This window comes from Sinocyclocheilus rhinocerous, unplaced genomic scaffold, assembly GCF_001515625.1.
Source record: "Sinocyclocheilus rhinocerous isolate Xijiao unplaced genomic scaffold, SAMN03320098_v1.1 scaffold241, whole genome shotgun sequence".
NCBI classification, from domain to species: Eukaryota; Metazoa; Chordata; class Actinopteri; order Cypriniformes; family Cyprinidae; genus Sinocyclocheilus; species Sinocyclocheilus rhinocerous.
Genome location: NW_015659312.1, coordinates 3,283,863 through 3,295,914, shown reverse-complemented (window position 1 = coordinate 3,295,914; position 12,052 = coordinate 3,283,863). Strand labels below are relative to the sequence as shown.

The window sequence follows — 12,052 nt, the reverse complement described above, 5'->3', positions numbered from 1 at the left end:
GGCTTATTTGGTAAACTTGTTTTATGAAACAGGCCTTGAGGCATTAAAAGTGATCATATTTTCGCCATTGCATCATATTGCATCAAATCGCATTGTGTTTAATCGAATCGAAATCGGATCGCATTGCATCGTAACAGGGGTGTATCGCATCGCATCGGTAGCTGCTTCATATGTATCTTTAATGTATCATATCGTTGGCTATGCATCGAGATGCGTATCGTATCGGTCTCAGTCATGAGATGCACATCCCTAATATGCATCGTCAGGGTTTGTAATCGATTCATCGATAAAACGAGTGAATCGTTACACCCCTACAAAATAGACCTGTCAACCCCCAAGGGTAATTTACCATGAGCCAGGAATTTCTAAGGGTGAAATTCTAAATCTTTAAAATAGCATTAATATTCTATTTATTAGTACAATTTTTAATTAAGAATTACATTTTAAAAAATGTAATTGATTTTATTTAATGAAAAAAGTGGCTAGCATTATTTGAAGATAATTTATGCTATAACATTTTTCCAAGCTGAGCAGATCTGTTATATTAACATTTCTCTGTTTTTGTTCATCTGTGTGACACTATTTTCCTGTTTAATACTGTAAAGCAGCTTTGACACAGTCTGTATTGTATAAAGCGCTATATAAATAAAGGTGACTTGACTTGATATTTATTTTATTCACGTCTCACGTTGCAGATCCACAGGAGGGCTGTGTGGTAGTGTTGCCTGTGGAGTCCCAGAAGAGGCTGGTTCAGATTCTCCATTCCCTGCCAGCGTTTCCCGCAGAGCTTCTGGCATGTCTCAGTCAGGTCTGCAACACTGGGAGAGTGTCGGCTAGCCTGGCCACCATGCTAATACGCACCATACACCTGAGGTATGAGGGTTATGACACATCGTCGTGCACTAATGCAATCCTAAAGTCTGCTTCCAGTGTTCCACTCTGGGGCATCAGAGATCTAGTTTCTCGGGTACAGGGCATGGGTGTAAAAAGCCAGGGGAAAAAAAGAACAGTGTGTGGTATTGTTATGAAACATGAACTCTGTTGTTAAACCTAGTAAGCTGTTTCACTGTCTACAAGGGCTGCAATCTTCAAAGGCAAGATCCTAACAAAATAGGAAACTTTTAAATTACAGGTTCTCAAACTTATTTTGCCTGCTGAATACATAAATTTTTTACTTAAAGTACCACCCATATACCCCCCCTCCCACACACACACTCCCATTTTAATGTAGTTCTCATGAGTCAAGTGCTACTTAACATAATACTTGCTAAAATGGAAAAATATGTGCATTAGTGTATGTTTGACCGAGACTGGTAACGCATGTGCAGCTCGGCCCCTGGAGGGGAGTATCTGTCTGCATCTGACTGATATGTTTAAAATGTGACTCTACGACTGCCGAGAGGAGACGGCAGTCTCAGAGTTTTCACTGCTAATAGAATCAAACAATTTAACCAATCAGAGACAGCCAAGCGCTGTGCGGCATGATCAGAGGATGTCCAATTCTCCCACTTAACTCTGATTGGCCGTGACCGCTAGTCATTAACCGTGATTGGCCATAATGAGGTGGAACAGAGCCACGAGTCACTGCGCAGTGAGGCAGAGGTCATACTGCAGTAAGTTCAATATATTCAGAGTTATCGCTGACTTTAGTATACACAACACTTATTTTGTTAGTTTTTTTGTTTAGTTTGCACAGTTTTTTGTCAAGAAGGTTTTCAAAAATGTTGTTTATAGTGAGAGTGCCTTCAGGAAAGGAGAAGGGATGGGCATTTTGAGTAGTTTTGTTGTTGAATAATTTAACATAAATAAGTAATTGATTTAATTGAAAAAAGGTAGAAAGGCAATAATTGTGCAAATAAGAGAAAAAAGTTACAAAATAACAGACATGAATTACAAATCTATAGTGTTTTCTTCAGAAACGTTGCATCAAGTTTCAGCTTTAATATATGCTTTTTATGTAATTAATAATATGCTTTTATAAAAACATTAGCAAAAAGTAAAACTGTTGTTAATGATTAAAAGTGTTTTCAGTAATTGAAATAAAACTGGAATAAAATATTAGATAAAAAAACGTCAAAAAAAAAAAACATTTGTTAAAGCACTAAAAATGCTAAAACACAGATTATAATAAAAATGAAATAAATAACAGATTTTAATGACAACAGTACATAACAAAATGACTAAAACTTAAAACCGCTAATACAAAATATTAATAAATACTATAAAATAATATAGATAATACTAAAATAATACTGCACCTCACATACAAAAGACACATACAAAATTCATGTCTATATAAAACCTCTACATTTTTAATGATAAAAAGCAAATTTTTTATCATTTTATATGTTCATATTTAGAAAAAAAAATGGTGAAAGTCTTACAATAAGACGTATGATAAGCATCCAAGTTTGAATACTTTTTTGTTCCTTGTTGGTGGATGAGTAATCAACAGTCTGTTACTTGTTCATGGATGATTGACAGAATATTCTTTCTTTTTTCCTTTGTGAATTCCTCAGCATGCTGAGGGCCTTAGGGTGTGTGTCTGCGTGTGTGTCTTTGTGACATGCTGTGTCCCCATTGCTTTTCTTATAGTCACTAGCCTAAAGCCACTCTTTTATTTGTGATTTCCCTTCAAATCCTAATGGGAGCAATGTTTGAGAACACACTGAGTGTGTGACTTTGAGTCCCCCCCGTGACGTGTGTGAGTGTATCTTGGATACACTGCCTTTCCTCTGGTCTCTCTGTTTGCTCATAAGAACAAGACTTTATTAAATGTGTTCGAACACCTACAGAGGGCAGTATTACTCTTTAGATGAGACATGGAACAATCATCAAGTTCAGAGTCACACCAAAATTCCAAAACAAATGCTACGGCAAGTGAATTCACACCAACTGCACTTGAAAAATCTGGCCCTGCGACAGGATTCCTTCGCGATAAGTGAAGCATCACTTAAGGCCGCTTCTGTTCATGGTAGAACTGCGTGACATGCTTTTAAGAGAGCCAATCCTTAGAACAACATGAACCGAACATTCTGTCCCACACAAGAATTTAGCTTTGATCACATCAGCGAAACGACTAACTGAATGGTGGCTTCAGAAAGTGTTGCTAAACTTAGACAAGAATAGCTAATAGTATAGCTATAGAGTGTGTGTGTGGTTGGCACACAGAAAGACACAATGAACAGTAGCATTTTATTCCTTGGTGCATCTTTCTGTATGTGTGTGTGTCTGTCTGGCTTCAAATTTACTAATGGGTTGATGGGAAATGAGCCAATCAGTATGTATTAAGGAAGTCCAGCACATGCTCATTCCACAATCACAAGAGAAATTAAATCAAAACAAGTAAAAGATCAGATATTCATTCACTTTATTGGCCTCGAGACTGATCCACATCTATAAGGGAGAATCATAAGACTGCGTGGATTGTCCTTGAATAGCTTTAACACAGACACACACACACTGGTTCTTTCTGATTTCCTTCTCAGAAAAGCGTGAGTATAAAATGGTCACTTCTGACAATATCTTGCCATCAAGTTCCCACTGAAGCCTTGAACACACATATAGAAGCACAGCAACACATGGAGCCTGTGACAGACTGACCTGAATGTGTTGGCTGTGGCCTCTTGGTTCTCCTGCACTCTGTGTTTGATCACAGCAATTACCTGGCTTTTACTGTTACGAACCAGCTGAGAAAATGTCCATAAAAGCTGCTGGTACTTCATTTGGCAACATTTCATAGTTTAAAGATGCTGTGTGTAATTATTTTGATGTTAAAATGTATACTTTTAACTTTTTAGCTATCTTCAGCTTAATGCTGAGAAACAATGAGCTGTTAATAGTTTGGCTTCCTTGAAGAGTGGCAACATTGACTTTTTTTCTGTTTCCTCCCTTGTAGTTTATTCCTGTGATGGCAAAACTGAATTTTAAGCAGACATTAATCCAGACTTTAGACATCCTTCAGAAGTCATTCCATTATGATGTATTGCTGCTCAAGAAACATTTCTTCTTATTAATGATAATAGTTGTACTACTTATTACTTATAGCTGTACTTAAAAAAGTGATGCATTTTTTTAAGGTTTTTGTTTAATAAATAGAAAGTTCAAAAGAACAGCATTTATTTAATATCAAAATCTTTTTAATAATATCAAAATCTTTACTGTCACTTTTGGTCAGTTTAATGCATCCTTGCAGAATAAAAGTTTTTGAATATAAATTGCTGAATATAAATGTCAGTGTTTTTCTGCTGTGGATGCTAAGCATGCACCAGTATTAATATTCTAGCTAGTTCATAACTGATAATTAGTGGATATTTAAAAGCTGTTATTTTGTCTAAAAAAAAAAGTACCAAAAAACTAAAATCACCCTTACAAAAAAGTTTTTTTGTTTTGTTTTATGTAAAGCATGTACAACTAGGTTAAAGTGTAGTTTGATTCAATCGGTGGAGTTTTAAGGCGTTAAAGGTGGAATTATTGTGCATCAAATTGTGGGTTTGGTTTATGGAATATCTTAAAATCTTCTTAAGGAATAGTAAGTGTTGTCGGCCATATTGTAAGGATGACCCCAGTGTTTCCTTAATACCGTGAGTGTTCTCATTCGCTGAAGGTGAGCGTGTTTGTGGTGGGAGTTTGATTTCAAAGGAAATGAAGGAGCTCAGATGGCCAGTATTTTTAGACTGACATTCTCACCACACACACACACTCAGGTACAGTGTGAGATGTGTAACAGGAGAGTGGATCAGTGCCAGGCCACTGCACAGTAATGCATGTGTGCTTCCTCGCAGGTCTCCTCTGTGTGGCTGGTCGAGCAGTTCACAGGATGTGCCGGTGAAGGATGTAGATTACCTCAGTTTCTTTTTCACCACACTAACAGGTGCTCACACACACACACGCATCACATTCAATGATATGAGTACCGACAGCATACTCGATATTGATAAAGTGGTGTTCCCATGATCCCATGCTTCAGGTTTCTCCTCTGAGATGCTGCAGGCCCTTCAGGACACAGATGAAGACAGCCTGTTGCCCTCCTCCATTCTCTCGCCCCTCAGCGTATTTGCTACCACCCTGGAGCAGTTCCTACACCACTGGGATATAGTGGAGGTATTTCTCTCTATCTCTTTTATCTGCCAGTCCTTTTCTCCACCTTTAGTCGCTCCAACAACTTGTGTTATGTCAGTTGTTCTGCTGTCAATCGCTGGCGTATGTTTCTAATCCTGTTGTCATCTGCTCTGTCCCCTGTGAGCGTCTCTCTCATCTGCTCTGTCAGTTAGTCTGGCTTGTCAATCATTTGGTTGCTCTAGTGTCAGTCCGTTTGTCTGTCTGCTGTTGCCTAGATGCATTTGCATTACACAGTGTTTTCACCTGGCACAAAACAAAATTTTCTAGCATCAAATAATTTTTCTGTTACAATTAATCACATATATGAATGTTTTCTGAGAAAAGACCCCAAATTAGAAAATTTAGAAATATAATTCAAAGACATCACATTATTTTAAAAGATAAAATCATTGAAATTTAGTTTTGTTTTGCAGGGTACTTCATATGTGTAATTTGTTTGTAAGAGGCTGTGTCAAAATGTTATTTAATTTTTTTAAATTAATTCAACTTTGCACATGTTTCCCAGAACCATTGCATTTGTCCATTCTCTTGCAAAAACGTGTAACTTTAAGCTTCAAGTCAAGAAAATATTTTACTATGTAATTTACATACCAGGCAGATAGCATGGTAAATTGCATTAATACTTGTTTATTTTTATAATTAATCACACTAAATGAATGTGTTAAAATTACAACCCTAATAGCACAGATGCTTTAAAGTGACATTTTCAGGAGAAAAACTGAGACTTTTGCACTTTTTTTTAAAACTTTTTCATACACGTGAAAATTAGATGAACATTAACAGCAAACGTTAATGTAGCGTTTTTCTGCTGAACTAAATTTTTTCCCCCCCATGTTCTTGTGTGCACATGAAATGCCAGTTTTTTTAATAAATACCAAGCAGTGTTGTTGCATGTTGTGAAAGAGATATGAATCAGTCATGCTGTTCACCTTAATCACACCCATCATGTTTAATGCCAAACGTGTGCATTTTTCAACTTCTACCAAGAAGCAGGTGTTCGCTTGATTCGCTGTAGGACCATTTGGGTTGTTATTCAACGCACAAGTGTGTTTTAGTTTCCCCCCTGGAGGCGGCCAGTTCGTTGAGCAGGGGAAGGTTTATCGCATCGCACCGGTGTATGTGTCTCCATATTTCAATAAGGGCTGGTTATCAGAGCACTCCTGGCTAAAGCAAATGCTAATGCCAGCCAGCGGACACCATCACCACCTGACATTTTACACGGAAATTAAAATCCAACAAAACCACACCCTAAGGCCAGGGGCTGACTCTCACTGCCCCCCTCCCTTTACTCCAGACACACAGCTAATTCCTCTGTGCAATTTTCTCTGGACTTTCATTTTTGGTGTCCAAGTCAATCAGACAGTAAAGGTGAAGAGGGATGGCTGGCATCACCGTTGATACGGTAATGAGGAGTGACGGGGGAGATGATGCCAGCAGGTGAGGCTGATGGAGAATAATGGGCCTTAATGAGGAAAAGAGCCTATTTCCCTCCTCACGTACACAAGCACAGGACACGCTCTCTCTCAACTCTCATCACTTAACTTGTGCTTAATTAGAAATTATATTTAACAATAAAAAAATCGCTGTACAAAAACACGTTCAGCACTTTGGCTAAATAAAACTTTTGGTACAAGTTAATTGTACTTTCAACCTTGTGGGAAAAAATTGAGATTAAATATTTTTGAAAACTATTTATTGGATACTTTTTTATGTATATAGAAAAGAATCAACCCCCTTTACAATAATCACATTTTGTTGCTTTGCAAAGCCATTTGACTTTTAACTGTGATCAGCTGTGGTCATTTTGATTGGCTCAGCATGAAAAGAGCTTTCCTGGAGCATTTCAGTCCTTGGTAGTGCAACTGAAGCAAACGATCAACTATGGGTGGCAAGATACTGTCAAAAGATCTCCGGGAGAAAGTTGTGGACAGGCACAAGTCAAGAGATGGATGCAAAAAAAATTCAAAGGCTTTATCAATGCGTAGAAGCACAGTGAAGTCTATTATTAAGAAGTGGAAGGTATTTGGTACAACACAAGACCCTCCCTGGATCAGGCCGTCGCTCCAAACTGGATAAAAGAGTCAGGAGGAAACTGGTCTGAGAGAGGTCCAAGAGACCTACAGCAACTCTGAAGCAGTTGCAGGAATTTTTGACAAAGAGTGGTCATTGTGTGCATGCGACAACAATATCACTAATCCTCCACCAATGTGGCTTGTGTGGGAGGGATGAAAGAAGGTGTTTCTCTGCAGCAGGGACTGGAGCACTTATCAGGATAGAAGAAGAAAAATAGATGGAGCAAAATATCATCAAATTCTTGAGGAAAATCTGCTGCCCTCTGCCAGAAAGTTGTCAATGGGAAGAAGGTTTACCTTCCAACATGACAATGACCCAAAGCACACAGCAAAACTGAGCGCACAGTGGTTAAAGGAAAACAAGGTGAATGTACTTGCATGGCCTAGTCAGAGCCCAGACTTAAACCTCATTGAAAATCTGTGGAATGACTTGAAAGACTGCAGTCCACAAACCCTCACCATCAAGTTTAACTGAACTTGAGCAGTTCTGCAAAGAAGAGTGGCCAAATATTGCAAAGTAATTAGAGACACATCCCAAACTAAAGGCTGTATTTAAAGCAAAAGGTGGTTCAACAAAATAACTTTTTCCAACTTTTTTTTTTTTTTCTGACATGTTGGTGTTATATCTTTCACTTGGATGTTATAAGTTGCACTGAGTAAATATAGCTGGATAAAACAAAAACTGTGTTCAGGCTGCAAAGCAACAAAATTTAATTATTTTAAAGGTGGGGTGATTCTTTTCTATACCCACTGTATGTATATGTGTGTGTGAGCTATTACATTTTCTTTTTATATTATTTTCTTTTTTTAATATTATACGTTAACATTGCTGAAATATGAAACACCAAGTAAATAAGAACAATTCAAATTTTTTTTTATTGGTAAAGTAATTTTTAGCACCTTTTTTTTCTTTACAGCTCTGCTGAGAAATCCTAATGTGCTAAAGTGTAAAAAATGTGCTAAAAAGGTGTCCTTCTAATCCTATTGGGATTCCACATCACACTCTTAAAGAAAATTCTCACTTACTGTTTCTCAGATATATAGCTTGGCAGTTAGGTTAAAATTAAGTTTGTGTGTGTGTGTGTGTGTGTGTGTTTGAGAGCGAGAGCGTATGGCTACTGGGTGTCCATTCCTTTATTGCCAATCAGGTGTCTCTAATCTAAAGCATGCGTAATGTGTTCTTAACACTGTTAGCCTGATTAATGTCTGATAATAACCTGCTCAGAATGACAGTCCGCTCCGCCTTCATCTGTTTAATCTAATCTGCTCTAATGCTATTAGCACTATTAGATTTCTCACACACATACACTCAAACACTTATTTATTGTTAGTGCTCATAAAATATCAGTTCAGAGAGTGGCAGGGCATCGCTAATCCGTCCATTGTCAACTTCCATTATGAGAGACCGGCCATAGTGGCGAGGTACAACCCTTCGAGCCTGTCACTGTATATGTGTGTGTGGTGCTATAGGATTCTTTGTTCTCTGCAGACTTCTGGGACCAGGGATTTATTTTTGTCTCACCTAAACCGTGTGTGTGTGTGTCAGATGTTAAGTTGTTGTGATGTATAATTCAAAGGTTCTTTGTAGAATTAGATAGGAAAAAGTGTCATCTTTCTATCATCTTTCAGTCTGTAAAATGACTCTTCTCTGAAGATGAGTTATGTTCCTAAAATCTGTGTAGTCCTTTTGCCTAGCCTTTGGCTGGATTTCTGTAAATGTTTGGTTCAATGCAGAATTTGATATATATATATAAGAGGTATATGATATATGTAATTATAAAACTATACATTTATAATTCTATTGATAATTACAAATTTTGTTTAGTTTAATATATATTTTTATATTTTCATATAATTTCAAAATAAATGTATAATTTTTTTTATAATCAAAATATATTGAATTGTTTTTTTATTTTAATAAAATATATACTTTATAATTTCACATTTCTATTTACAATGATGGTATATATTTTCTAACTTTATAAATTAGTTTTTTTTTTAATAAAATGTATACTCTAATATGATTTCAAATGTGTTTTTAAACTTAGAATTGTAATAAAATATATAGTAATTATAAATAAAAATAATAAATTGTAAAATATATACTTTATCAACAAGACAAGTTTAAAGTTTCCATGAAATCAAAATTTACTATTTATTTTTATTTTTTTGGAATGTTGCCATGATTATCATAAATGATTTATCAATGCACATCATTATTTTAAAAAAAAACGTGCCTGATTAGCTTGCAACACCCACTTTCTATGATCCAATTCCTTATGGACAAAATAAAGTCCTGTCCTTTTTTCGATCAATAAGCTACTTCACTTGGATATTTACATCACAATAATGAAGAAAAGTGGATCACAATTTCTGTTTTATGTGACATTAAGGCTCCATTGATGCTGCATTTCATGTACACGGAACCAAATCAGCACATTGCACATTTATGCAGAATTTGGAAGCGCTCAGAGCAGCATTAACTCTACAGTGTGAAGACTTTCATTTACCTGCACAGCTCCTAAACATTTCTGCACTGTGTTTGTAGGAGGTGTGCCACTGCCTGGACACTCTAGGATCTCGTGCACAGTGTTTTGATGTGATACAGAACGCCATCATTAAGAATCTGGTGAGTTGAACGTGTGTTTTTCTGCTGAATGTTTTGCATACGAGTGGGCAGTGGAGCAAGGCACGGTTTGCAGTGACACTCTCTTCGTCTCTGCAGTGTGGACTCGTGGTGGTGCCAGACTGTGTGTGTGCAGCAATTTTAAGGTGTGTTCCCCGGTTACTGGATGTCAACTTCCTGCCCAGCGACACACTCCTCCACTTCCTGTCTGACTGTTGCCTGAGCATGCTCAATCTGCTGCTACAACTGGAGCAGAGCGCCCACAAGAGGTGTGCTCACAAACACGCACACCCACACACTCACAAATATTTGCATAGAGTAACATTTAAACACCACAAAGTGTGCACGAAGAAAGACTGTTTGATAATACAGCATACAAAAGAAGTTAGAAACAAGACTGGGGAAAGTCCAAAAAGGGTATTCATACTTTTTCAAAATAAAGTTACTTGTTTTGATGCTCTTAAAATTCCTAAAAAAAAATAAAGTTTGTGTCAACAAACTATTCATTCAGCAACAGTATTACAGTTTTTTTATAAAATCGATAGGACACATTTCTCGAAACTTACAAAACTCTTAACACAATTTTCTTTACTGACTTTCAGCTTGGCACAGCAGTAAATTTCACATTCAGAATGCACAAAAACTACCAAAACACTTCATACATGATTCGAATTAAGTAATTCTTCCATAACATTAGCAATGGTTGTCAACCAACACCCAGAGAACACTGACCTAAAAACAATAACATGCAATGTTTTCTTCTCTAAAATGTCTTTACAAAACTACTGTTTAGAATTCACTGCAGTATATGTTACGTGGTCCATATTTACATTACAGTACTAAATTATTACTACCTTTCTCCTTTTGTGTAGATAGTAATGAAATTGAAAGACTAACACATGTAGGTGTTCAGCTACCTCTAGTATTTCATTTTTTAGTTTTAAAATAAATATTCCAATATGGCATTGCTGTAGAAATTTAGCAAATTGCTGCCTTATACAGTTTTATATTAGGTTTTGAACTTAAGTTTAACAGTTTTTAAAAAGAATATGTAAATGTATGCAAATTGGCCAGTAGGTACATAGTTTTGTCTTGAGTATGAAAATAATTCATGTAATTTGAAAGATGTAGTCACTGAATGTATTTTGTGCCAAAACAATGGAAAATGATCCACAGTTGTGCTCAGTTTGTTTAGTATTGAAAAATGGTGATTGTAAAAACAGTTTTTTTTGTTTCTGTAATATGAGAAGCGTGTTAATTACAATAATTTAAAATAATATATTTATGTAATTAACAATGTAATTAATATATCAACAAGTTATATTAATTAGTTACATTTTGCCACCTTATTTCACATAGTATAGCACATAGTCTTAGTTACAAACTGGGGCTTGTGGTTAAAGAAATATGATCTAGAGTTGTCCAAACAAAAAGTGTAGTTGTCAAAACTTATGTTTGTCTGTCTCACCGTCAGGGATGCCGTGTGGGAGGCGTGTTTTGCCGCCTTGAGCACGGTACCAAGGCTGCTGCGACTGGTCTTGCAGTCTTTTCGCGTGTGTGACCTTTGTGAGGAAGAGCTCCCCGTGTTGGCACAGATCCTGTCATTACTTCTTCAGCATACTCAATTACGCAACCACATGATGGCCAACGCCAGTCTACTGCAACATATCATACAAGACTTAACGGTACACACACATATATGGCTCCTTATGACTGCACATATCCATTTCAGCTTTGCTTTAACAGATAAAACTAGCATTGTTTACCCTACCTTAAAATAGATTTTATAATACTATGTGCCTTGAAATTGAGCTGCCGATACCGTCTTGACTGTTGTGCTTCTGTTTTTACAGCATTTCTATGGTGGAGAGACTCGAGAGCAGTGGCTGACTGACTTGCTGTACTGCTACAGTGTGACTCTGTTTGGTCACCGGGCCAACATGGGCATGAGGGACATCTATTAATCACTGACTGTTATAGTGTTCATTGCTACAACATTTTTTTTGTTCTTTCTTCCAGTTCAGTCATTTTGTACAAAATAAAGAAAACACATCTTGTGATAATGAGTTGATTAGGCTCTTTCATTGTTCGATATTTCAGTTTATTACAAAAACATTTATTAATACAGACCTGGAGAGGGATTTTTTCAATAACCATTGTTTTTGTCTGGTAATCAATAGAAATGTAAGTGGTGTGAAATAATGTGGCATTTACTCAAAGCAGCTGGAACAAA

The 12,052-nt window shown here is 36.6% G+C and overlaps 1 protein-coding gene across 3 annotated transcripts in view; it reads left to right on the top strand.

The window, feature by feature from the left end:
• The window catches only part of LOC107723457 (testis-expressed sequence 10 protein homolog), a 21,457-nt gene extending 9,593 nt beyond the window's left edge, over positions 1-11,864 (top strand). For all 3 annotated transcript variants that reach the window (XM_016532090.1, XM_016532088.1, XM_016532089.1), the window contains 7 exons: positions 696-873; positions 4,785-4,873; positions 4,970-5,103; positions 9,742-9,822; positions 9,919-10,088; positions 11,294-11,504; positions 11,673-11,864. In XM_016532090.1, the coding sequence (XP_016387576.1) occupies positions 696-873; positions 4,785-4,873; positions 4,970-5,103; positions 9,742-9,822; positions 9,919-10,088; positions 11,294-11,504; positions 11,673-11,783 (974 nt within the window). In that variant the 3' untranslated portion in view covers positions 11,784-11,864. The remainder of the gene's footprint in view (positions 1-695; positions 874-4,784; positions 4,874-4,969; positions 5,104-9,741; positions 9,823-9,918; positions 10,089-11,293; positions 11,505-11,672) is intronic.
• Positions 11,865-12,052: the final 188 nt, after the last annotated feature.